This window comes from Macrosteles quadrilineatus, unplaced genomic scaffold (genome assembly GCF_028750875.1).
Source record: "Macrosteles quadrilineatus isolate MER2022 unplaced genomic scaffold, UCM_ALF_1.0 Scaffold_8__2_contigs__length_117827958, whole genome shotgun sequence".
Taxonomy (NCBI): Eukaryota; Metazoa; Arthropoda; class Insecta; order Hemiptera; family Cicadellidae; genus Macrosteles; species Macrosteles quadrilineatus.
The window spans coordinates 61,107,351-61,133,561 of record NW_026542601.1 but is presented as its reverse complement, the minus strand read 5'-3'; the positions used below and the strand labels follow the sequence as shown (position 1 = coordinate 61,133,561).

At 35.5% G+C, this 26,211-nt stretch overlaps 1 protein-coding gene across 1 annotated transcript in view; it reads right to left on the bottom strand.

The window, feature by feature from the left end:
- LOC129000424 (uncharacterized) overlaps nt 1-26,211 on the bottom strand; it is a 63,329-nt gene that overhangs the window by 14,602 nt on the left and 22,516 nt on the right. The window contains exons 16-30 of the mRNA XM_054427388.1: nt 25,156-25,293; nt 24,087-24,128; nt 23,477-23,518; nt 22,619-22,669; nt 9,879-9,923; nt 8,499-8,528; nt 7,770-7,799; nt 6,514-6,576; nt 5,912-5,968; nt 5,416-5,487; nt 3,855-3,902; nt 3,293-3,364; nt 3,031-3,069; nt 2,490-2,546; nt 1,517-1,561 (exon numbers count right to left, since the gene is read on the bottom strand). Coding sequence (XP_054283363.1) covers nt 1,517-1,561; nt 2,490-2,546; nt 3,031-3,069; nt 3,293-3,364; nt 3,855-3,902; nt 5,416-5,487; nt 5,912-5,968; nt 6,514-6,576; nt 7,770-7,799; nt 8,499-8,528; nt 9,879-9,923; nt 22,619-22,669; nt 23,477-23,518; nt 24,087-24,128; nt 25,156-25,293 — 831 coding nt within the window. The remainder of the gene's footprint in view (nt 1-1,516; nt 1,562-2,489; nt 2,547-3,030; nt 3,070-3,292; nt 3,365-3,854; nt 3,903-5,415; nt 5,488-5,911; nt 5,969-6,513; nt 6,577-7,769; nt 7,800-8,498; nt 8,529-9,878; nt 9,924-22,618; nt 22,670-23,476; nt 23,519-24,086; nt 24,129-25,155; nt 25,294-26,211) is intronic.

The window sequence follows — 26,211 nt, the reverse complement described above, 5'->3', positions numbered from 1 at the left end:
GACTATACAAGTCGTAGTGAAGTAGTGATATTACTACAGTGGTTGAATAAATAATAATTTATCTTTGTATTGATAACTGAGGAAATAGAGGGCAAACGTTCATATCTTAAGGGTTTCAAAAAACACTTTTCTGGAGGTATGGCTGTTTAAATTTTGTTTTCTATTCTGCTCCCAAGTATTAAAGTCCATTTTAAAAGTTTGCTAAATCGGCTCAAGGCTCAGAAATAAAAAAAAATCCTATATTAATTTTCCGGTTTATGGGGGCTAAACTTGTTACTACTTGACGTGCCCCGTCTCATTCTGTGTGTGACAGCAGCAGGACAGGGCAAATCAGGCGTCTCGTCGTGCCCTGTCGCGCCCCGCCCCGCCTGGTTCTGTGTGTGGCCGGCCTTAATGTCATCATTTCAGTTACTATGTCTGTTGCACTGTTCATACACTACATTCAAACCTCTATAAGATGAATTTCAAGGGGTGGGGGAAAACACAATATTATCAAGGTATTCTTAATAAAGAGGTACATTTTATCGAGGTTTCATACTGCTGTTATTCGTCTTATATAGGTTCCTCCTCGGCACATGCAAATGCCAAACAATGACTGAGGAAGGAAGAGGGATGGGTGGGAGGTTTCATGTTGAGACAACTTCTATTTGTTTTGAAAACTACTTACTATGGAGGTTGAAATCATGCAAAATTTGTCTTATAGAGTTCACATTTGTCTTTGTAGAAGTTTTGTGCTAAGAATATTTGTTGTATAGAGGTTAATCAGTCCTAGCCCATGACACAAATAAATTCGTCTTACGGAGGTGTTTAGCCTAATTACTATGTTGTATAGAGGTGTTTTTAGCATAATGAAAGTTTCAAGGAGATTGAAAAAAATATGTTTTACCAAGGTTTGTACTAACGGTTTTTGACTGTATATGAATTTCTATTGAGTTAAAATTGAACTTTGCCCTGAAAGCAAATTTCACATTGATCAAACTAATCCAACTATTTGTTGTTCAATTAAAAACTACAGCCTATGTGCTATTAATATTAATTACAGTACTTAGTTAAACGATGATACAATGATAACTACTTTAATATATTAAAACTATTGCAATGGTAAAGTTTTCTTAAGTTGACAACAAGTTAATGAACAACTTTCTTGAATCCATAATTAAATTAAAAATTAATAAAGGATTTCAAAAATAAATTTTATTGTTGGCGGACCAATAACCCGTTTTATAGTTTGGAAGATTTTTTAAGAATAAGATTCTTCAGTTGTAATTATTCATTTAGAATATGTATTATAATATGTCTCCCTTTGTTTGGTTAGCTATAAGTATTTTATTAATTAATTAACTGACTATGCTATAATTGTAGCTGTATCTTGACATTTTCGATGATTTGTACAAATTCAAAAGACAATAAAGCATTTTTCATTTCATTTCAATGATATATCAAGACAATGGCCTCCAGTCTGAACATTAATCTATTCCCTCAACACTAAATTCTCACACAAAAATCAGAAAATTACCTTGCGCTTTCTAATACGATGGTTAATATTGTCAACTCCAATACCCTGTAAAATAAACAAATAATTTTAGGACAGTTTAATAATACACAACAAAATTGTGAATTTTACATAACATTACTGTTTAAAGCTTAGGCTATAAAAAAGTTAATAAAACTTCTTTAAATGTCAACAAAATAACCATACAGTAACCCAGAACAAACAAAATAAGTATCCAAGGTAAACATTCTTTAAATGTAAAATTCTATTAGTATATCCAAGGGATCTTTCTACAACCAAAATGAAAAAGAATAACAAACCTTTTTGTGTAACATTGGTGGATTCACATTCTCATGGGATACCTAAAACAAACAATGCAAATAAAAATCCATTTGATATTAACTGACCTGACTAGTATTACAGTTCTGTAAAACCTTAGTTAAAACATCTTGTAATTGTACCCTTACAAAAAGTAAAGTACCATGTCTAAAACATTACTCATATCTTTCAGACAACATATATTTTTTTAATTTATTTAATTGCATCAAACTGGTTTTATTTTGTTTTTTTTTAGATGTAAGGCACGTTTTGCTATAATTGACATATTTTTCCAAACTTAAAATCTGTTTAGGTTATAATAATAAATTGCTTATTGTTTGCTGTTTTCTGCAGTTGTTAATATTGAAACAAAATTGATTGCTATGAAATCGGTATCACTAAAAGAAATAAATTTATAGCGTAAAGTAGCATTCTGATATACCTCTAATTTAAAAAAGAAATATGAGCATTTACATAACCAAGCGAAATCGTTTCAATCAATCAAAAATGGTTTTTAGTTTGAAAATAAATTTGATGATGAGAATTAAATCTAAAGTTTTTAATGGTTTATTGATTAAATATTGTTGAAGCTCTTACACAAAGGAAATAGACTTAGTTAAAATGTTTTACAATTGTTAGAAAAAACTATATAGGCCTAAATAAAGCACAACGCACTCACAGAAGGGTGAAGCGGATCAAGATGTAATCCTAGGTGGCTCTCCACGGCTTTTTGGTGCTGAAATTTTAAATATATAAATTGTAATGGGTAACAAGCTACTTCACATCTTAGATTAAATCAATTACAAAACTACCACTTAAAATTTTATTTTTATCAATGAGGAATAAGATATAAACTATCCCAAAAATAGTTTGAAATACCTAATAATAACTACTGTAATCACTTGTTTACTTTAAAAGTCAAATTTATTAATTTAGTTTACTGATTTTGCGGACGTATTTGAAACTTTAACTCATACACTTTAAGTTCTTTCAAGTTTTATTTTAACCTTTTCGATCTTTGGGAAATACAACTTCATGCAAGGCTGAGTTCAAGAAAAAAGGGTTGTAGGCCTAAGTGTACTAAATACGTTGATAAAAAACTCTGTATTAATTAATCATCAAACACAAGAGACATTATATCAATATAAATTACAATATTAAATTTCACAATTTGAAAATTATTGAATCCTTTTAGGAAAACAACATATTTTTGGACATACCTCTAAAAGAGCCAGATGGTCTTGAAGTCCATGGTAGTTCTGAAACAGTTAAAGATAGTAATAAAACCTAAAAATGAAAAGGGAGACTAAATTAATCTTTTTTACAGTAAAAAGTATACAGATCAAGTTCAGTTGAGAGGAACTAGTAGATAATATTTTAATTATTCAATGTCTAGAATAGGTAACTTTTTCTAAAGACTATCTACTAGATCTAAGTCTACATTTTTTTCACATCAAGTAAAATGATAATTTTTGTACTCACATTGATCATTTTGTCTTCTGGATGAAGACTGTATTTCGGGTTGGTGACACTTACAGCAAGTTTTTTGGGTTCCTGATGGAATATTATTAGTTAATTTAACTTAAAAATGTTCAATAGACAATATACAATAGACAATAGACAATGTTCTTTATTTACATATTCGTGGGAGAATAGGACATGCGTCAAAAAAAAAGAAGATTTTAGAACGTCAAAGTTCAATGCTCAAGATTTTTTATATTTTTATATTTTTTTTATATTTTTATATTTTTATAATAAACACAACTGTCTATTTGTGAAATATTTTATTATAAAAATATTAATATCATGGACGAAATTTCAATTGTTTCTATCCTAGCCACTTTTCATTACACATTTTACTCTTTTCTTTAAGTAAAACTGTTAGAAATACCAAATATTTCTCAATTTTCAAATGTTATTTAAATGTTCTAAAAATGACATATAATTTTAAATGAAACCTTTTAAATCGATAAGAAAAGTACATTAATTTATATTTAAAAAATATATACATCACAAAAACAAAAACAGTAGGTTTGTAACTTACCGGTTTAATTTTTTTAGCAATTTGAGGTACTGGTATGGGTCCAGTGGCCTGAAAGAAAACATAAATTGCCAAATTGGTAGTATTATTGTGTTAGTTTTACTATTATTGAATTAAATTTAACTACATCATTCCACAAATTATTACAAACATGAAAACTTAAACCATCTCCTTTAATGATCGCAACTTATTTTCACCGAGGCAATAATGTGGTAAAAATAGAGATTAAATATTATTAGTGGAACATTTCAACATTTTTACTTTTAGAAGAAACAGTCTGTAAATAGCTCCAACTTGATCCTTTATTACACGTTAATTAAATAAGTAATTAATAAAGTAAGTTCATGCATCAAATGTCATTAACATTGTTAAGAGCTCTTAGCAAGCAGACTTTTCAACCAATTTCGTAATCTGTTGATAAACATACTTTGCTTAGGTTTGGTTTCATAAATTTTCCCCTACAGGCAAGAAGCTGTTTTCCTACTTGAGTAATCTACCAGGATTTTTCCTACCAGTAGGCCTTCACAAGTTACTGATAGTGTGCAACCTAACAACTGTCAGCCCTCACAATCTTCTCAAAGCTCCTCAAGTTCAGTTTGGTGAATGAATATGAAATACAGAGAAGTTATAATTAAAAGGTTAAATACCTGTAGTACTGTCGGTGATCCGGGTTAAGGTCAGCGACCCAGTTTTCAAACCTGAAGGTTCATTTTCAAGCTGTTACCAGTTAAAACATACTCCAAATTCTCTTCATAACTGGGAAGATTCGTAAAATACACAAAACACAAACATGGAAACATTAAACAAAAATTGGCCAATTATATAATACTGATACAGTAGCGTGCGTGGTGTATACATGCGGGTGTAGGTAAACACCACGCACGCTACCGTATCAGTATTATAATTGGCCAATTATATAATACTGATACAGTAGCGTGCGTGGTGTATACATGCGTGTGTAGGTAAACACCACGCACGCTACCGTATCAGTATTATAATTGGCCAATTGCTGTTTAATGTTTTCGTGTTCGTGTTTTGTGTATTTATTTAACGGCTCTTCCCAGTTATGAAGAAGATTTGGAGTATGTTTTAACTGGTGACAGCTTGAAAATGAACCTTTAGGTTCGAAACCTGGGTCACTGACCTAAACCCGGATCACCGACAGTACTACAGGTATTTAACCTTTTATTTGTAATATACGTGAAGGCTAAACATGTTAGAAGATATACTCCGATCTTTGGTTATCTGACCTACTGTGTTGTGAGATCCTCCTAGTGGGTGATGGTTCCCTAGCCCCTGTCAATACTAAAAAGATATTTAGTGCTAAAGACTTTAGACACATGCTCATGACTGTACTTTATGGTTTTTTATGCAACTGCAAACCACAAAGTTTGGTTAATCTCTATTTGCATTCCTCTCTGTTACTTCTAATCTCCTAGACCCATTGTTAGATTATTAATTTCATGGCCTGTGGCTGAGTTGTCAAGTATTGCTTTAATCTATATTTATTACAGTTCCAGTTCAACTTTGCTGGCCTTCAGAGTTACCAAAATATAAATCTTACCTTATGTTTCATTCCTGCCCCAGCTTGGTTCCTTCCCTTGCCAAACCTATTGTCTCCGGGAAGGGTGGGTGGCTGAAAAAAAAGAAAAGTTCTCAAACCAAATTATTTGAAAAATATCTGATGACATAAAAAAGTTACATGTTCTCAATTTTCCTATTTGTAACAAATTAAAATTAACAATCAACTATATGGAAAAGTATAAATGAAGCCTAGCCTAGCCTCTGAATCTGAATAGTGGAGTGTCATTATTGCACTTTTGGCGAAAACTTTTTAATAATGGCCTTTTACTGTTTTTGATGGTTTAAGTTATTTTTGTATGTGTATTTTCTGTATTTTATGCGATGAATCTTTACATCGTCCAAGTCCAACAACTTAATGTCTTGGTGAAATTGTAAATGCAGCCACCAAGAACTAAAAGAATCACTTGGTAGGCAAGGTAGGTTAATCTTTTCAATGTATACAAATATTTCTTTTTCAGAATAAAAAAAACACTCACCGGGGTCCAACCAGGACTTTCATGAATGGGAATGCCGTTTTCATCGTAAGCTGTGTCCTAAAAAAAAATTTGTTGGGTAATGTGGTTTTGTAGTGAATACTTGGGTAAGAATACAAATAAATATTGTTTAACATGAAAAGCTTGTTGCAATGATATTAATAGCAGCCACTGAAATACTTAAACCAATTTAGAGCTGGAAGCAGTATGCAATTTTAAACTATTTTTCCTATGAAGGAATTTGTTGTTGTGGTCTGAAATGCTTTTTAAAGAACTCTTTTGGATGTTAAGACTAATCATAAACTTGCATTTACATCTCAAAATAAAGGCTATTATATATCACAACCCTTTTTTTCAAACTAGTCAAATTTATTTGGATCAAGCAATGTTATTATCTATATATTTATAGTACTAGAGTCATCTTACCATCTCTCAATTACGATAGAAAAGCAACTGAACTTAAACTCTTTGAAAATAAGATTAGAAACAAGTCACTTACAAAGTGCATTCAGTACAGTTTAAAAGCGGTGATATGGACTTAAAATTAAAAAAAAAACGTACAAGAGAAAATAAAATAGAGAATAAATTTAGCATATAAATATTACCGGATTAAATTCAGGATGTCTAAAGGAGGGGTACTCGTAGTTTCCTTCTGGCCTGTAGGTTGTCTGAAAAGTTTGATAGTAAAAAATAATTATTTCTCATTTCAATATCCTTTAAGTACTGAACACAATTGATGGAAATCTAATTTCACTTTGCAAATAGTGCTAAAGGCTGGCGCACACAGAGACAGATGGACTCATGAGAACGGACTCCTGATGGCAGACGGGATTTTTTTTTTTTAGTCTGCAAGCAAACAGACTATCCCTTCCCTTATTCACCTCGTGCTTTCACTACTTCAGTGCTCTGAAATATCATTTAGTGTTGTGCAGCCAATATTTTAAAAAATTAGGCAAAAACTAAAGAAAGGAACGGATCCTCGTGTGGAACAGGATTACAATCCCTCACAAGTAGGTGTAATTACAGGGTGTCCAGGGTGTCGTTGAATAACGTTTAAGGACAATTCCAGGTGTTCCAGGTTCAAAATTTCCAGGAAAAAACTTGCTGCTCAAAAAAGCAAAACTTACTTATTTTAAACCTGCTAGCACAACCTCTTCTGGTATATCCATTTAGATCTTTGCGATATCAGCCGCATTGTAGATCATATCTTTTGATTGGGGAAAAAATTGTGATGATTTACCGTGATCACGGAACAGCCGTAAAAAGATCCCATTTTTTAACTATCCAAAACGACAAAAATTGGTGATTTTGGGCAGATTTTTCGGCTGCAATTCAAATTTCCCTGTTCTTTATCAAATTCACAGATTTTTTCCCGGTCATCAAAATTTGATTCCCGGTTTCCAGGTTGGCTGGACACCCTGAGTAAATAAACCATAGCACACCTAGTAGTGGTGTGGAGAAGCAACGTTGGAAAAAACCTCTTTGCGCATGCACAGCAGAAAAAGTCCGCAGTGGGGTTCCAAAAATCTGTCCGCGAACTCATGTGGACTCCATCCAGCTGACGGACGGATTCCTGTGTACATTGCCACATTTGACAACACAGTGAGCGAATTTTAGTCTGTCCGTCTGACTGAGTCCGTCTGTCTCTGTGTGCTCAGGCCTTAAGATTGTTATATTCAGTAGGTCAGAATCTTAATTTTATTAATGGCTCATTAAAACCGGACAATAATGAGTACAAGTAGATAAATCAACATTTTAAATTTTGTAGATAGCATTACATAATTATATTTTGCAGCTTTTTAAATTACACGGTAGTTTGAAGATTATTTGAAAGAAGACATAATGGAAAAAAAATACTTACCCCACTTTCTCTTTCTTCTTCACTTGGAGTCTGAAAAAAAAGTATTTTTATGAAACAGGTAAAAATATGTTACTGTTTATGTATGTAACATTATTCGCCTATATGAGGTCAATTCTCAAATTGTAAGCCAAAATATATCCCAATTGAACTTTAAGAGGGTTCTACCCAGTCAATTAAAGATGGCGGCTAAACATGCCTCTACGGTACAAGCTCTCAACACTCTATAACTAATGGTTTCCAATGATTGTTTGCTTTTTGTGCTCTTATTATATCAGAGCTTGCAATGGATGGGGATAAATTAATGTTTAATTATTATTATTATTACCTATTTAGAAACTAAAATCACATGTAAAAAAGACTAATTTACGGATTTTCAAAATTATTTTGTAAATACTTAAAGAAACAATTACGAAGTTTCAGTTCATCCATGGCATAGTTTGGATCTTTGTGAATATTTTACATATTTTTCAACTCGATAAACGCATAAATAATGCCACAAGGATCTTTTTTGTAGGATCATGTTTACGTGCTAACCAGCCGGCGGGTGGAACCCTCTTAATTTACTATTGCAAATAGACGGTAAGCTGATTTGAATGTAAATTTTTTGAAAGTCTAGCCTAAGATGATTTGTATTTTTTTCTGACTTGGCTAACGCAATTATTTTGTAAATTTTTAGCTGAATAAGCAAATTTAAATTGATACATAAGCGATGAAATACAGAAAACATACCTTTAAACTTTCATCAGATTTATCTTTAGCCTGGAACAAATTAATATCTGTTAGTTATAATATTAACTAAAATGTAAAAATGAAAAAAGACTGTCGTAAACAGTAGACTTACCAAAGCAATTATTTAATGGCATAAGAAAGATCAAATTTTGGAAAATGTGCTAGGGCTATTTAAAAAGCAAAAGATTTGTTGGCCTGGCTAGCACTGGCATTCCAATATAAAAATGTTTCTAAAATAATTAAGCAACGATCCATTGCCACTAGTACAATTAATTGTGCATTTTTGTATTTTGTATACACCGGAGTTTATAATGAATGCCGCAATTGAAAATTCAATGCAGTGTGTGATTCCCTGATATTGAATCTCAACTTACAGATAGCAGACAAAGGAATTGGAAATATTGTGCCATGTTTTGATAAATGGCTTGATTGAAAAGGTGACTATAGAAAAAAATTCCTAATAGCTTACTTTCAGATAATAAACATGAGGGTTGTTTACTTTGGGCATATTTTTTCAAAATGTCTGTTACTTTTTTAACACGTTCACTGCTGAAAACCTTTACACAGGCGCTCCTAAACTGCGGCGAGGCCCGGGCGGAGCCCCGGCAAGCTAACTGAATCAGCGGTCGCTATTGGCATTGATATATCTCAGTAAGACGAATCACAAAAGAGCAGTGGTGATTGTTCTGCATTACCCCGAAAGTAGACGTAGTTCACTGAAACACCCAAAGGTAGCAGCACTGCCTGGATCAATAACCAGAGTCTTTGTAATGTGGCTCGATAAGAGAAAATCCCCAAAAACGGGACAAAAGCATTGCCAGACGGGATTTTACGGGAATGTTTAGTACCAACATAGACCAAATTAAAGCCTGCATAAGGCTGGCAACAAGTATAACGTTCCCCGGCAATGGCTGAGCTCACATTGAAGCAAAGGCACTGGTGAAGGACGACATTTCCCGCCCCGTGCCAATGGCGCCGGTACTGCGGGGCGAGAAGCCCCTTGCACTGAAGGTGTTAACTTAACCTTAAACTTCATTAAACTAAAAAGATTTGTCAACCAGAAAACGTAAGCAAAATACGTCTGAAATATTGGACTTACAATGCAATCCTACATGAAAAATGAATTTTAACTTGGCTGGAATTGACTAAAAAACATTTGAATAGACATAGAAGTACAAAAAGGAAAAAATGTTTTTGTATTGTTGTGTAATCTAAGATAACTTAAGATTTCCATATTATATTGTAGTGTTAATAAAAGGTATGAACTAATAGTCAAAGACTACAGCCACAGATAAAAAAATCAGTGGTAGAACCAACCACTTTTGAAAATAGGCAAAGAAGAAATTATTTTGAATATTTGAAAAATCACACAACACTTACGTGCAAATTTGCAGAAATGGGTTCTATATTAGGCCCTTCCTTGCCCTGAAAAATAAAGAATCATAAAAAAGAAAATGAATAAAAAAACTTTAAAAAATGACAAAACACCTAGATACAACCTTGCATTTGCCCTTCCACATAGACTATAGATCTGTATGTGGAACGTATCCAGCAAAACACAGTGTGAGCCGGGACAGTACAATAGTGTGTGTGTGTACTGATAAAACAAAGCGGCAGATACCAGGTTCCGAGCTTGGGCCCGAAGTCTTTGGTGGTACCGACTGAACAACTGTCTCACCAACCTAACTTTACCTGTAAACATTGTATGTTATGTGCCGATAAAAATCATAGTCATGATAAATATTATACGTCAGAAAAATAATTATTATTGGGAGCCTATTTCAATTTTTTTTAAACCTTTTTAAAACCACCTTAACTTTTTTTTCAAACCAATTGTATTTCAAACCTTCTAAAACTTCTTGAAGTTACTTTAACAAAGTCACAAAAGACACCTCACTCGTGCCACACACTTCGTTTGTTTTTATTTGGGTTTAAATAAACCTTAGCTATACATTCTTGTCTCAGGAAATCGTATATATATTTGATCACATTCGAGAAAAATAAAAGTACAAAATGATAAGTTATATTCATTTGCACAAATCATCTAATACAATCTAAACTAAGAAAATTGTCTTAAGAACAGAGACTAAGTGAATCATTCATGCTATATATTTAAAAACAGAAAAAGACCCAATACAGAGCCCTGTGAAACACCTTTATTGTTAACTTCAAACTCTTGGGACTAAATGCTATCAATAAACACTCTGTGTATTCGACCAGTTAGATATGAGTTTCAAATTCTTTTGCATGGAGGGTACAGTCTATGTGACATCTATCTGAGGGACCTGCATTGTAGGATCAATAATTTATACTAGTGTACCTGTTGCTCGAATTCGAGCAATTTCTAAGTATTACAGGTCTTATTGTTTTAAAACAAATAACAGTCATAATTTCTGATGACTTAAAAAAAAGAGTCAAATCAAAGATTATGGAAATACTTAAGATGCACATAACAGATCAAGATAATCAACATTTCTTGTAAATATCATTTTTCAAAAGCTGAACTTGTTTTTCAGTGTTTTCTACAAATAGCCTTACTCATAGCCGCATTAAGTTATCCATAATTCGAAAGAGGTTAGTGAGTTACCTCATTTCACACCTAGAAGCTTCGGTCCATCTAGCTTCTAGGTGTGAAATGAGGTAACTCACTAACCCCTTTAGAATTTCTGCATCTTAAAGATGTACAAGAGCTCTTCGGAATCCAATCAATGTATTGGGTTCACAACTTACACCTCAGAAGCAAGCAACCTTTGTTTGTCCATAAAAACGGAAATAAAATCATTTCTATTTCTTCTCGTTGGTGGTGTTCTATGACTTTCCTATGTTTCCATAGTTTGCAAATCGGTTCTTTCAACGATTACTAAGAAATATGCAGCACAGTGTTCATTCAGATTTCTTTTTTGTATATCAAGGCTCTCTCACTTTTTTCCATTGTAATATTTATGCCAACCCGAATTCAAATAGTAAATATTTCATTTCAACTAACTCAGTAAATGTTTGTACTTTGTAGCAAACTGTTAAATTAGCAAACTTATTGACTGTTTACAATTACGTTACAATACTATGTTCTTCTTCCCACTTTTAAATTTCTGACAACAGCTGGAGTTTCATAACAATTTTTGTTTCCCATGTTAATCTTATGGAGAAATACGAAACTTTAAAGGGCCCCAGGGCCTCACTCTCTAATTATTTCCCTAAAAAGAAAGTTTCCTGCACAACTTCACTTTACGCTTTTTCCAATGACACCAAAAACATGTCAATCAGTTCAGTAGCTTTGGAGTTGTAATTGTCACAAAAAACCTGCTTGCGTATTAAATAAGTAAATCTAACAAAAAACCACTAAGTGGTAACACTTTCCCCGCCAAGTCAGCAATCCAAAAAAGATAATAAATCATTACTTTTTCCGCCAAGAAAAACAATGTAATGTATGTAAGTTTGGCAACTTGCCGGCAGACTTTTGCTCGATCACTTTAAAAATACCATAAAACTAGTTTCATTGAGCAAGTATCTCTCCCATTAGTACATTGCTAGGTGAGAGCTTATTTTACAAAACTTGACCTTATTTGTGCCACATTTCATAAAATCATAATAGTGATGGTTTTATATTTACTGATTACCTCGAAATTATTATACTTAGTTGGACTAATTAATTAGAGAAGTTGATTTGTGAAATTATCCACGAACGTAACTTAAATGAAAAAAAACCAAGCAAAAGTCTGCCGCCAAGTTGCCAAACTTACATACATTACATTGTTTTTCTTGGCGGAAAAAGTAATGATTTATTATCTTTTTTGGATTGCTGACTTGGCGGGGAAAGTGTTACCACTTAGTGGTTTTTTGTTAGATTTTATTTATTTTTGTAGAAAATTAACCGTTCAAATAAAAATACTCTTTTCTCTGAAAAAAAAAATAAATTTTAATGCTAAAGTTGACTGAACTCTCGATCTTCCGGTAGTCTTTGCAGAGGGTACCGGTTTTGTACTCTCATCCTGCACTTTTTTGACATTTTTGGTCTGGCACCACTTCCTGTCTCTCACATAAGGAGCCGAAGAGAAGTCACAACTTGTGTTGTAAAGTGGAAGGTCAGACCTGTACTTCTGCCTTAGTCTGTTGTATTCGAGAATGGCGGATTTCTGAGGCTTCACATCTCTTGGGTTAAAGTTAATAAGATGAAGCCCTTCTAATGAAGTCACTCGTGACAAGGCAACATATGATTGGCCACATGTAAATATGGACTCCCCAATATCAATTATTACGCTATTTAAGCTGAGGCCCTGGCATTTGTGAATTGTAACCGCGTAGGACATCGATATCGGGAATTGCTCTCGATACACAAATGCGTTATCCATAACTTGAAACTTGACGTTTACTCGCTGTAGGTGATGGGTAATGCCACAATCAAAGTTAATTGTCACTGAGTCTACGTCATCAGAATTGTCTGTATTAAACCTCAACCCCGTTACTGTTCCAATGGCGGAGTTAACTAGCCCCACAGTGACGTCAATGTTTCTAAGCAACATAACTTTAGCACCAACCTTAATAGGAATAATTTTCTCCATACCAGCCGTTCTGCTGCAGTCAGAGTTGTAAGAGGACAGTATCTTTTTAACTTTGTTTTGTTGACGAGGTAGACAGTCAACTGAGTCTTTTGCAACCAAGTTAACGACAGGACCACTTATTCTATTGACCATTTCATCATTTATTATGGAGCATTGGTAACCAGTTGAACAAAGACACACAGAATTGTTGGGTAAAGCAGACAAGTAATCTCCTAATAGAGAAAGGTTTTCACAAGCAGTTTTTCCATTAAGATGTATTTTCTTGCTTTCAATTAGACGGATGTCCTCAACGGTCATCTGAGTGGGGCTGTACTTATAGTGATTCAGTAAGCATGGTCTGACTCTTTTAGTGAGGAATTTGCCTGAATTCAACTTATGCACTTCACGGTCGCCTTTAGGTGGTTGAGCAGCTATATCGTACCATCTCACAAAGTCGTATAAGTTCATATCTTCTAGTTCGTCTGGTCTAGTTAGGTAGTGGTCATCAACCCACGACTCGTAGAATATGTTCGATATCTTTTACTGTTGTAACAAAGTAATAACTGCTGCTTCTACTGTTCTGTTAATAACAGCATGTACAAATTCTTTGAACCAATGGGCCATCTTTGATTTGATATTTGTTCATCATTGGCTGTTGTCCAACCTGAAGATGTCTTTATGGTACAAGTGTAATGCCCTCGTGATATTGCATCTCCGTGATGAAAAATTGCTGCTGTAGGTCTATATGTTTTATTACCTATAGTCACTTGAGCACTTGGGACTCCTACTATGTTTGTTGCGGTTATCTTTTGTAGGTTGTTGTCAAAGATTAAAAATTGTAAGATAACACAGCGGTTTGACTTTGTAACGTGTACCTTGCCCAGGCTCGATCCTCGTTGGCCGCATTCATCATTACTGCACACATAATCTAACAAGGGCTCCCAGTTGTTTATCGTAAGGCTTAAAAGATTTTTTAGCGTTACCTTACCAGCCACCACGGGGATTCTGATTATATTGTCTGTCTCTTCTTGCCCTGTGAATGTGTAATGACAGTGCTGGCATTTTGTGGTTTTCACCGTGCTGTATGAGATGGCTTCTATAATGCCCTTGTTTGTCTCCAATAAGTCCAGCAAGAACAAAGCACAGTCTTGCTGCTCTGTCAGGGTATATGTATTGTTGTTAGGGAGATTTCTTATAACCACTGTATCTAAAACAACCTCCGAGGGAGAAACTTCGTAATCATGAAGATGTTGTTTTAACTCAGGACAAATTAGTTCAGAGTTCTTTATTATCTCTCTGATGTACGGAACAGAATACAGTATCTGAACTGCAACATTCGCATAACAAGACACACGATCATTGTTCTCAAACCCTCTTAATGCTAAAGTTGACTGAACTCTCGATCTTCCGGTAGTCTTTGCAGAGGGTACCGGTTTTGTACTCTCATCCTGCACTTTTTCGACATTTTTGGTCTGGCACCACTTCCTGTCTCTCACATAAGGAGCCGAAGAGGAGTCACAACTTGTGTTGTAAAGTGGAAGGTCAGACCTGTACTTCTGCCTTAGTCTGTTGTATTCGAGAATGGCGGATTTCTGAGGCTTCACATCTCTTGGGTTAAAGTTAATAAGATGAAGCCCTTCTAATGAAGTCACTCGTGACAAGGCAACATATGATTGGCCACATGTAAATATGGACTCCCCAATATCAATTATTACGCTATTTAAGCTGAGGCCCTGGCATTTGTGAATTGTAACCGCGTAGGACATCGATATCGGGAATTGCTCTCGATACACAAATGCGTTATCCATAACTTGAAACTTGACGTTTACTCGCTGTAGGTGATGGGTAATGCCACAATCAAAGTTAATTGTCACTGAGTCTACGTCATCAGAATTGTCTGTATTAAACCTCAACCCCGTTACTGTTCCAATGGCGGAGTTAACTAGCCCCACAGTGACGTCAATGTTTCTAAGCAACATAACTTTAGCACCAACCTTAATAGGAATAATTTTCTCCATACCAGCCGTTCTGCTGCAGTCAGAGTTGTAAGAGGACAGTATCTTTTTAACTTTGTTTTGTTGACGAGGTAGACAGTCAACTGAGTCTTTTGCAACCAAGTTAACGACAGGACCACTTATTCTATTGACCATTTCATCATTTATTATGGAGCATTGGTAACCAGTTGAACAAAGACACACAGAATTGTTGGGTAAAGCAGACAAGTAATCTCCTAATAGAGAAAGGTTTTCACAAGCAGTTTTTCCATTAAGATGTATTTTCTTGCTTTCAATTAGACGGATGTCCTCAACGGTCATATTGCCTACTCTGACTTTGCTTAACACATCAGCAAACTTAGAATCTTGAGCTTGTCGCATGTTTGTAGTAAGTTCATCATAAGAGAACTGTTCAGACCAGATGTTAACACAAGACAGAGAGCCAACAAAAGAACTAAGTTTGCTACTGTCAAGTTCAATGAATGGGGAGTCTTCGTGTACTGGTGGAAGTTGTAAAAGGTCTCCAAAGAGCAGTATATGTTTTTTACCAAACCAGCCGTTACTTTGGTCTGAGGTGTTGAATATTTCACACAATCTGAGATTTATGTACATCAATGTTAGATTGGAGACCATGGACACTTCGTCTATTATGAAGAGCACCACATCTTTCAGGTTGGATCTCAACATTTTTAAAACATCATCAGTAAGAGCTTTGTACTTTGGAGTTTTTCCATGCTCAACTGGCAGCTGAAACACTTTGTAGATCGTAGAACCATTGATGTTGTAAGCACTTAGTCCTGTGGGAGCTGATATTGATGTAGAGGCTTGAAGACATTTTTTAGTCCAAGAGCTGATAGTTTTTATGAGAAAACTCTTACCAGTACCTCCCACACCACTTACAAAATGTCTGAGAAATTTATCTGTCCCATCAGAGTTTGCAACAACTCGTTTGACATAATCAAACACTCTCTTTTGGTCGTCATTGAGTTTTTGGTATTTTTTCTCAAACGGCTCGTCATTCGGCGACCAATTGCTGTCCCTGACAGGCTGGGATGCGGGGACAGGTTCATTAAAGGGCTGAAAGGCTATATTGGATGGATCAGCAACCTCTCCTTCTTCTGCATTGATCTCTTCAACTCGGTTTTGAATTTTGTCTCTTGCATTCTCCGATGCCGCAATAATGTCTTTTAAACGTTTGTCATAGTTGAAGGCTTGAGTGAGAAGTGTCCGCTTGGCCATAAAAGCATCTGTGTATGTTTCATGAGACTCTTTCAGCTCATCAGTAGATCTCCAACAAAGAAACATAAGAAGTAATGCATGGTAGTATTTTTCAGGATCCTGAGTGGGGCTGTACTTATAGTGATTCAGTAAGCATGGTCTGACTCTTTTAGTGAGGAATTTGCCTGAATTCAACTTATGCACTTCACGGTCGCCTTTAGGTGGTTGAGCAGCTATATCGTACCATCTCACAAAGTCGTATAAGTTCATATCTTCTAGTTCGTCTGGTCTAGTTGGGTAGTGGTCATCAACCCACGACTCGTAGAATATGTTCGTTGAACTTGGGTCCATACTTCGTATCTTGTCGATTTTTTGTAGTCTTTTGCGTCTGGTCATGCCTACATCCAACCATCTTATTGTTGTCTCCGGGTCCGTGCCGTACAATGGAATGCCCAACAGTGTGTCACTAGCTTCTAAAGAACCACACTCACGGTTGTTTAAAGCTCTAAAGGCGGTGACACACTATCGATCTTTTCCCCGATCAAGACCCCGAACCGAGCAGGGAGAAGGGAGAAGGGAGATAAATATCAGCAAAATTTTACTCCGAACATTTCCCCGAACATGACCAAGACCAGACGAATTCTACCGAGCGCGGCAAAAGGAAGTTGGAGAGAGATAGAGAGTGTGTGCGAGTGAGAGCGCGGAACTATCAATGCTAGCGCAGGCGGCCGCTCGGTGCGGCGCTCGCGACGATGTACGGGGCAAAAATGTACCGTGACACACTATCGTACATCGGACCGTACATCGGACCGATCTTTTCTTTGATCTTTCGCCAAAAAACCGCCTCCAGAGCGCTCGTCTCCCTGCTCGGCCTGATGTCTTGTTCGGCGTCTTGATCGGTGTACGGACCCGTGACACACTATCGAACATCCTCCCTTCGACCTCCCTTCTCCCTTCTCCCTGCTCGGTTCGGGGTCTTGTTCGGGGAAAAGATCGATAGTGTGTCACCGTCTTAAGGCCAACGTTAAACAGTCTACTAGCTAATGATTTTGTAGAATTAATCTCTGTAAAAACTTGGCCAGCATGACTTTGTTCACTTTTGGTAGTGTACTTTGTGACATACCAATGTAGGATAGAAGTGCTTTCGCCTACATACTGGATGTCCACGTTTCCATTCCAAGCTAGCAACACGGCCGGGTTGTAGTCATTGACAAAGCTCTCGCTTGGTGTTCTGGGTAGGTCATAAAGACGTGACTTAGACTTGAGAGCTTTTCTGCCAGCTACAGACTCGACAACGTCACGCAGAACAAGATTCCCTGTGATTGGCCGGGGGAACCCGAAACGACAAGCCTTACGAAACCCGGTTTTGGTTTTCTTTGTCCGCATACAGTACGAGTTGTGGTGATGCATTTGGTAACTTGTAACTCTGTTGTTGAGAGTAGGTGAAACGGATGCATTTGGAACCTTGCAAGTAATGTACTTAAGGATAAAGTCGGCTACTTCTGCGTTGCTGGACGTCCCCATTACAGGAGCATTTTCTACCCACAGAAGAAGATGGAAATGTTGGAGACCTCTGCTTTGGTATTCTCGCCTGTAGAAGTAGTGACTTACTTTTCCTAAAGGAGCAGCATCAGAGACAATAAAATCCAACATTGCCTTGAACTTTATATGGATAAACCGTGACGCACTGATAGGATCCATAGCCACAAGTTCACTAGTTTGTTTTTTTTCTGCGCCTGGAACACTCCGGTTAACTTCCCTAATGAACAATGCCATGTCATCCCAGTTCCAATCGCTTGGGCTTATGGTTAAAAACCATGTAGCTGGTCCATAATGCTGAGCCATGCAATTGACATCATTTCTAGGCTGTATCCAGTACTGGCTAGTGTTCCTGAGTTTGGAGAATACTGATGTCAGGTTCCCCTCTAATTCTCCCGATGCAAGGTTGTTCAAACAGTCTCTAGCACTAAGAGAGCCACTGAATCCAGTGACGTTGAGCTTGTGGAATACTCCTTGTCTTAACTGCCGAAGGTTTGCATCGTGCAGCAAATAAAAAAGGTACTGCTGATTCAGTCTGAACTGAGAATGCTTTGAAAGCAACCGACATTTGATAAATTCAGCAGAAGAGAGTTTAGTTTCTCTGGAATGAAACTGGCCAAATTTACCTTCGGGATACAAATCAGGGAAACAAAGCACGTCAATCTCTTTGTTTTCATGACTAATCGGAGGTTCATTCACTTTCAGCATCTTATAGAGCTCGGTGTCATCACTATAAGATTTTGACTCATGAAGAGCGTGGATTGTATAGTGAGACTCTTCTGAATCCCATTCCTCGTGAGTTACCTGAGTTAATATAGCACGTCTATGTAGTATTTCCTGAGGTGGCAGTTCGTTTTGATGGGTAGATTGAAACAAATTTGTGTCATCATTAAGGTTGAAGAGTCCTTCTGGATCTGTAGGTAGTACGATGCTACCATAATGAGCGTTGTTTTTCTTTAAGAAAATTAAGGCTGCGTGTACCTTATCCACACTAACCAACATTTGCCAAACTTTCTTTGCTTTGGTCGGTACCCCTCTGACCAAAACGTACAGCTCGTGGTTTGGATTCAGAGGGTCACTTGGTTTGGGCAATTTTTGCAGGGTTTCTTGAAGGGGTAGTGGCAAATGAAAACTTCTTCCAACGACTTTAGAAATTTGTTGCTGAGCTCGACTTGTTCTTTTCCCAACTGTGTTCATTTTTGTAACAACCTGAAATGCTTTGGCTCTCTGAATTAAAACTTTTTCATAACTGTTAAGGCAAGTTAGCTCTTTCGGCTGCGCACAAACATAGAGATCGTTAAGAATGCAAGTAGGAGGCATCTGACCTTTCCTTAGTTTTTCGAGGCAGCCCCGACAAATCCATCCTGTTTTGCACTCTTCTTTCTTTATGTCTTTTATTCTTTTCCATATGTGTCCTACAATTTGATTTTTTAGGTTTTTCAAAAGGCTTACTTGCTGCTTACTAAACAACTTATCGCATGAGACACAGGGAAACACTGGGGTTTCAGAAGAACGCTTCTCCAATGCCTCAAATGCTTTTTGATATTTTTCGAACAACTGAGACTCAGATTCAGGGACCTTGCTTTCACTTGTGTCATCTGTAAGAAAGGCTTTTGTTTGCTCTTTAAATTCCCTTTCTATCGAAAACAACACGTTCACCTGCACGTTAAGAATACCATTTTTAATTAGCATAATCTTCTTAGTTATTTTCAACAGTCGGTAAATTTTGGAGACAAGACTACGAATTGCAGGAAAGTGAGGATAGATTGTTCTCAGAAAAGGAAGTTTCGAAACACATGCTCCTGAGTAACAGTCCAAAGAGTGAGGATGAACACCTACACGAGATGATACACCACTTTGACATGAGTGCTCTCCCATGCTGACAATAAGCTTAGAACCTTTAGTGAGAGAGCTGGCAACTATTTCATTGTAAAGAGATTTAAGTTGCTCTAAGTGGTCAGGCTCAATGAAGCACATATCTGAGTTGCATTTCCACTGTTTCTTTGGAGAACTATGAGCTGTGCTGGGCTCATTACCAACAGTTATTTGTTTACCAGGAAACACTCTATACGTAAACTCCCACAAATAAGGCTCCGACGTGGAAACATGAAGACTGTGCCCACACAACGCCTCAACATTGTCTTCAAACGTGCTTGTTGCAGATAGCTTAGCAAGAGACTCTTTAGCACGATTTTGCAGGCTAACAAATAGCTTAAGGAAATTGTTTTTGTAATTTTTATAAGCATGCAACACCCATTTCAAGAGCTCTTTAGCCCTTAGCAACCTTTTGGTATAACCTTGCTCAAGTATTTTCTTTGCTATAAGTCTGGCTATTTTCTCACAATTTATTTTCCCCAAGAAAATATGTGAAGCTGCAACAGTTTTTTTAATTTTCCTTTTTGCATTTTGTAATGATTTTCTTTTCCCATCAGATCTATTTCTAAAAAAAAAGCGTCTGCTTTGATAGGCTGCACACTTTCGCACCCTTTCGTGAAAAACCTTAAGTTTATATCGCAAGCGAAAGTGGCCAGGGTGTTTTGCACAAAGTACTTTGTAACGTCTCCTGCGATTAGATTGTTTCATTTCTTGTTTTGCACCGTAGTTTAAACGTTGTTTAGCTTTATAATATTCTGGATCAGTAGAGTATTTCTGACGCACTCTAGCCTTGTGTGGCTCAGGATCAGTAGAATACTGCTGACGCTTCCTAGTCTTGTGTGGCTCAGGATCAGTAGAATACTGCTGACGCTTCCTAGCCTTGTGTGGCTCAGGATCAGTAGAATACTGCTGACGCACTCTAGTCTTGTGTGGCTCAGGATCAGTAGAATACTGCTGACGCTTCCTAGCCTTGTGTGGCTCAGGATTAGCAGAATATTGCTGCCGCAACCTAGCTCTGTGAGGTTCAGGATTAGCACTGTACTGCACACTTTTTCTTAACCTCTCAGTTTCAATATTAGCTAGATAACGTTTTCTGGCTTTGGATTTTTCTCCTTTAACATGTTCAAGGTACCAAGCTTTAGAAGTAGAACTCTTATTAGTGGATTGTATGCTAGCTTCTTCTGTTTTTCTTTTTTTTATAGCAGGGGCGTTTTCTAAATACCATTCTTGTTTTCTTTTTCTTGCCAGTCTTTCTTTAGAAGGCATACTGATGTTAGATTAGAAAGAAAGTAAATGCAATTAAAACATGGACGTGGTATCTTACCAAATGATCCTAAGAAATGTTCTCAATCATCTCAATGTTCTTGAACTAGATCTCTTCACTAAACATAAACAATGCTGCTCTTTTTGTAAAAATAAACAAGACATCAAATTTTTTTTATTTACAGCTGGTAATTAAAAATGGTTATAAATAGTTTGGGTGAAATATATAGACCACGGCACAACTACATCTCATTTCATTTCAATAATATTGTTTGTGTAGAACTAAATTCTACATTTTTTGGTCTTATCTGCTATAAACCAATTAAAAACTTTTTGACACACCTACCAAAATTACTATTTAACAAAAATTGCTACGTTGGAAGTTTTTGAAAACATGTGTTAAACGTATAGTCAACAGGGTGGTTGTTTCTATTTATGATTTTGTCAAGAATATGTTTATTTTAAACTAAACACACACTTTGAAACTGTATAATCTAGTCATCATCCATTAATATAGGTTCTGTGTCTGGGGCTGTAAATTCAGCAATGTTCATCTTGAACAACATAAAATGCGTTGGTGTTACATAAGTGTTCTGATAATTAAACCCGTATATCTAAAGACTAGTGTAAATTGAGCCCTTATTATAGAAGTAAAAATGTAATCAAACAGTTTAGGTTTGTTGGAAATAGCATAAGGCAAAACGAATATTGAAAAACTAATTAATCCTATATTTACATTTTAATTGCTGGTTTAACATACGTAAAGTGACTTTCCCGATTCTTTTATTTGTTTTAGTGTATCAAAACATAAAACAAACCTTAGTACTAGTACTAAGTTTCAAGTTACTAGGTTTCATATGTTTTGATAAGTAGTATTAAACTGTTAAAAATGACGAACTGCTGTACCAGTGTACCATCGGTACACTGCATTTTTCAATGGAAAGTATCGGGGAATATCACTGCTCTAAGTAATTTTATATAGTAAGTAGTTCAAATCATTCGGTATACCTGAAAAAATACTTTATGAAAGTTTTAAAATAATTTTTCAGCTGTTCCTATGAATTTCTCTAACATTTAAATTAATTGAGATTTAATCGCAGCTGGTCCTTCTTTTGTTTTGATTTTAATCCCATGTTATTTAAATGGGCCAAAATCGTACTTTGAGGGCTTGCCAAGGGTTTATGGTTCAACTCACCGACTTGAGACCCTCAAAAGGCACATCTACACGTTAAGGGCTTTCAAACAACATAAAGAACATTAAAATTGAGCCAGTGGTTTGGGCTGTAGGTCCGTCAACATTCAAGGAGAAGGAGAAGGAGGAGAAGGAGAACACGGAAAATTTGTGAATTTTCAAACTAGTTTTTCTTGGCTCAAACACAACAGTTTTTTAAATTCTTTTTTTTATTTTGTTGAGGATGAGTGCCCCTATCCAATAGATGAACAATTATTTTAATAGCTTTTGTTTCTTCAGAGCTATAGACGAGTGAAAAAGCCACTTTGTCACGTCAAGTATATATACACTGCAGCAGCTGTGTACCGCTGGGGGACTTGGCGGGGCGGAACGCTGCCGCGTTCCTTAATATAGATAATTGATACATTTAATTAACACATTGATTTCCTTGTCAAAAAGAGAATAAAATGCAATGTTGTCCAGGGAAGAAATCTAGTTAATTTCTGTAAACTTTATACTCACAGGAAAGTGTGGTGATATTTCCGGAAACAGGGGGTGAATAAGGCCATCATCCTAAAAAGTGTAAATATGTCAAATTTACGAGGCATTTTACTAATCTAGTAATCTATGACTACAGGTCATCTAATTAAACTAGACAATCATAAACAAACTTGCCGGTTCTGTATTTTTAAAATATATTCCAATAGAAATATTGAACATAGAAAATCAAAACAAGTTCAAAAGTGAACTCAAAAGTTTTTTGATCAGAAATGCATTTTACTCTCTTGAAGAGTACAATTTAACTGATGTGAATTCTGATGTATGTAGATAACTGTCAATTTCATAACTGAACAATTCAACAATGTACTGAGTTAGATTAAGGAACTGTGACGCTATTTATTGTATTGCTGTACATGAAACAAATAAAGAAGTTTTGAATTTGAATTTGAACTTCCATTACAATGTTTAGGTCTTGTCCATATCATGATCACGAGTTAGATATAAAAATAGATACATTTTAAATACACTTTTTTTCAGTTTTGCTGATTAGCTCTTGTCATAACTAATTGTCATAGGACTGTTTTCATTATACCTCAAAACAGATATAGCGAATTTAACAGAGATTTAAACCAAAAGTATAAAAAATATTCACAGTCTAGAATACAATTTATTTTCCATTCCAGAAAACTAAATTTAGTTGCAATTTGATTTACAGTACACATGGACATCCTTTACACTGATCAGTTAAAAAACTAATTGTGAGCCTTTAGTAACAAAAGGAGGTCTGATCATTACTTTTCTTGATTGCACTCAGCAATATAAATTACACTATCAACAACAAATAAATTTTAACTGAGTAAGTGACCTCTTCATACTTACATGTACAGCCACATTGCTGTGTATTGCAGTAGAGGGATGATTCTGCAACAAATTAAACTAAAAATAACTAAGGACATTTATACAAAAAAAATTTAAACATTATACTTTGTTTTAAAATAGTGTTAAACTAAAAAGACTGATCGGGAACAAGCTTTGTATGTAGAGTATTGAAATGTATAGATTTGGACTTTGGAGTGAGACAGAAGACATTGGAAGTATATATTTGTAGTAGTATTTTTTTAGCAGAGGAAAACTACTCTAACTCCTAAATTTCTTATCCTTGTGATTACGTTTTAGGTAGTTTTTTTTTTTAGAGGCAGTAGCTTATTTTGTTTTGTATGATGGGTATAGAATTTTAAATTATTAACATTTATTATTCAAAACACTTAATTATTTACAGAGATTTCTTAAGGAATATAGAACACCATTTTAAACTGAAAATTCAGAAGTATCTCAGTCACAAATCATTAAAACTTTACAATAAACTGAATAATAGGTCTTGTATTTGTGGGCAGACCCATGTACTTTTTTGCTCTAGATTTACTTTTTTGGAGAAATTATGTAGTTAGATGTGTTAAATAAAATAATTAATTAATTATGAAATAATTACCTGTGGAATGTCATGGTTAGTTCCAGCCATCGCTACAATTGCCTAAAAACATTGTAAAATGCAAATAAAAAACAAATAAAACTATATGTCCATGTAAAAACAATAATTAGTTTGTTGACCTTTAATACCAACAAAGCAATAATTAATTTTCAGCATGTTTCTGATTTGTTTAGCCAGTGGTATATACAAACTTTCTTGGTTTGAAGACACTCAGTATCCCTGTGCTTAAATCTCTTTAATCACAGTTAAAAAATGATATATAGTACAGACCGTTTCACCGTGCTTGGCGTGTAGGGGAGGCAGTGCGAGAGAGACAGAAAAATACAAAAACGTAAACATAAAGCAAACTAATTTGACAGCTGATGCTATTTTTCACAACTTCAGTATTTGAACGTGGCTGTACCGTACATCGAGGCGTAGTGGGGGAAAGCTCTCAGTGCGCATGCTCCAGCGAGGCGCCACGCACCGTGACACCATCTGTAACTTGGTTTTAAATACTCAAGAATCCTTTCTGGTTAAATTTTTTTCTTGCATTTTTAACATATTTTTGAATCTTCAATTTTGTAACAAACATAAATATTGGTATGAATCATATATCTAACGCTTGTTTTACTATGAAAACTCTGAAAAACTTGAACAGTATGACATGACTGTTCTTGAATGAAGTAATGGTATTGAAATTCTGTTTATAATTTAACAAGTATGATACATGCTTTATAAATACAAAACAAAATCAAATCAAAATATCATTTATTTGGCAAAAAAACAGACAATTAATTTCCATCATATTTTTATACTCTGTACCTATAAAAAAAAATTTTCAATATTATTTAACTTTCTAAATTTTATACAATTTTCTGGAAAAACTTAGTAAGCAAAATTATCCCCCACAAAGGAGAATTTACTCCAGTGTGTGGGAGAGAGTCTTTCAATTTTTTTTTTAGATTTTTGAAAGGTGATACACAAAAGAAAGAAGAATGAATGTACCAACCAATGACTAAATGAATATATTTAACTTGCATTGAACAATTTGTGTGGTTCCTTTATGAAAACAAATGATAAGACTCACCACTGTGTCTGAAATCCCACTTAGTTTATCCTTCTTCTCCTTTTTCTTCTTCCGTTTCTCTTTTAACGTTGATTTTGCTTTCTTTTTCTCGTTCTTTTTTGCCTTGTTCTTTTCCTTGGCCTCTATTTTGTTGTTGTCCTATAACAAGTTGAAAATTGTTTGCAACAAATGGATATAAGTTTTACAGGGTCTTTTGTGTAACATTTCTTTACTTTTTATTTCAAAATATTAAATTGATGAGGCAGAAAAAATTATTTTGTGTCATTAAATAAACATAATTGTCGGTTGTTATTATTATTTTGATACCACAATATTAGGAACATTTTAAATCACATTAGTTCAGAACACTTTCATGTTCAAGATTGATTCATGGGTCCAGAGCTGACGTGTGGTATTGCTCACAACACAGCACGGAGAGCTGTTCGCCAGTGGATAAGCATAGAACATCGAAGGAGCTGGGAAAGAACAGAAGGCAATGTACAGTCAAAGAGAATGCTGCAGACACCTACTGGTGCGATAGCGGCAGATGCCCTTGGACTGAATAGGAAGACCCTGCGGAAGGTGGTTGGCTTCATTAGCAGCCATTGGGTATTCCGTGGACATCTACACAAGATGGGAATTCAAGTTGAAAGCCTCTTATGTAGGAAATGTGGAGAGGAGGAGGAGACAGCCTTCCACGTTATATTTATGTGCCCAGCCCTACAAGGTCTGCGCATGAGATCCCTTGGCCTATCGACTGGAGATGAAAGGGAAGAACGGGTAACCATAGTCAAAAGGATCTCATGGTTCACAAAGGACCTGGGATTTGTCGGAGAATGAGGACCTGTGAATGAGAGTGCACAATAAGCTGTTCCAGCTGTGCTGTTGTTTCTCCACTGTTGAATGATGTTTGTCTGAAATCAAATAAAAGATATGTGGTGCAATGAAACATACTATGTTTGCTTCTATGAGGGTTATCTGTACATTAAGGTCTCCACCGAACCATAGCGGAGGAAGCTTTCAGATTTGCAATAATCTTGAATTATAAACATTTTTATTTATTTTTTTATGAATGTT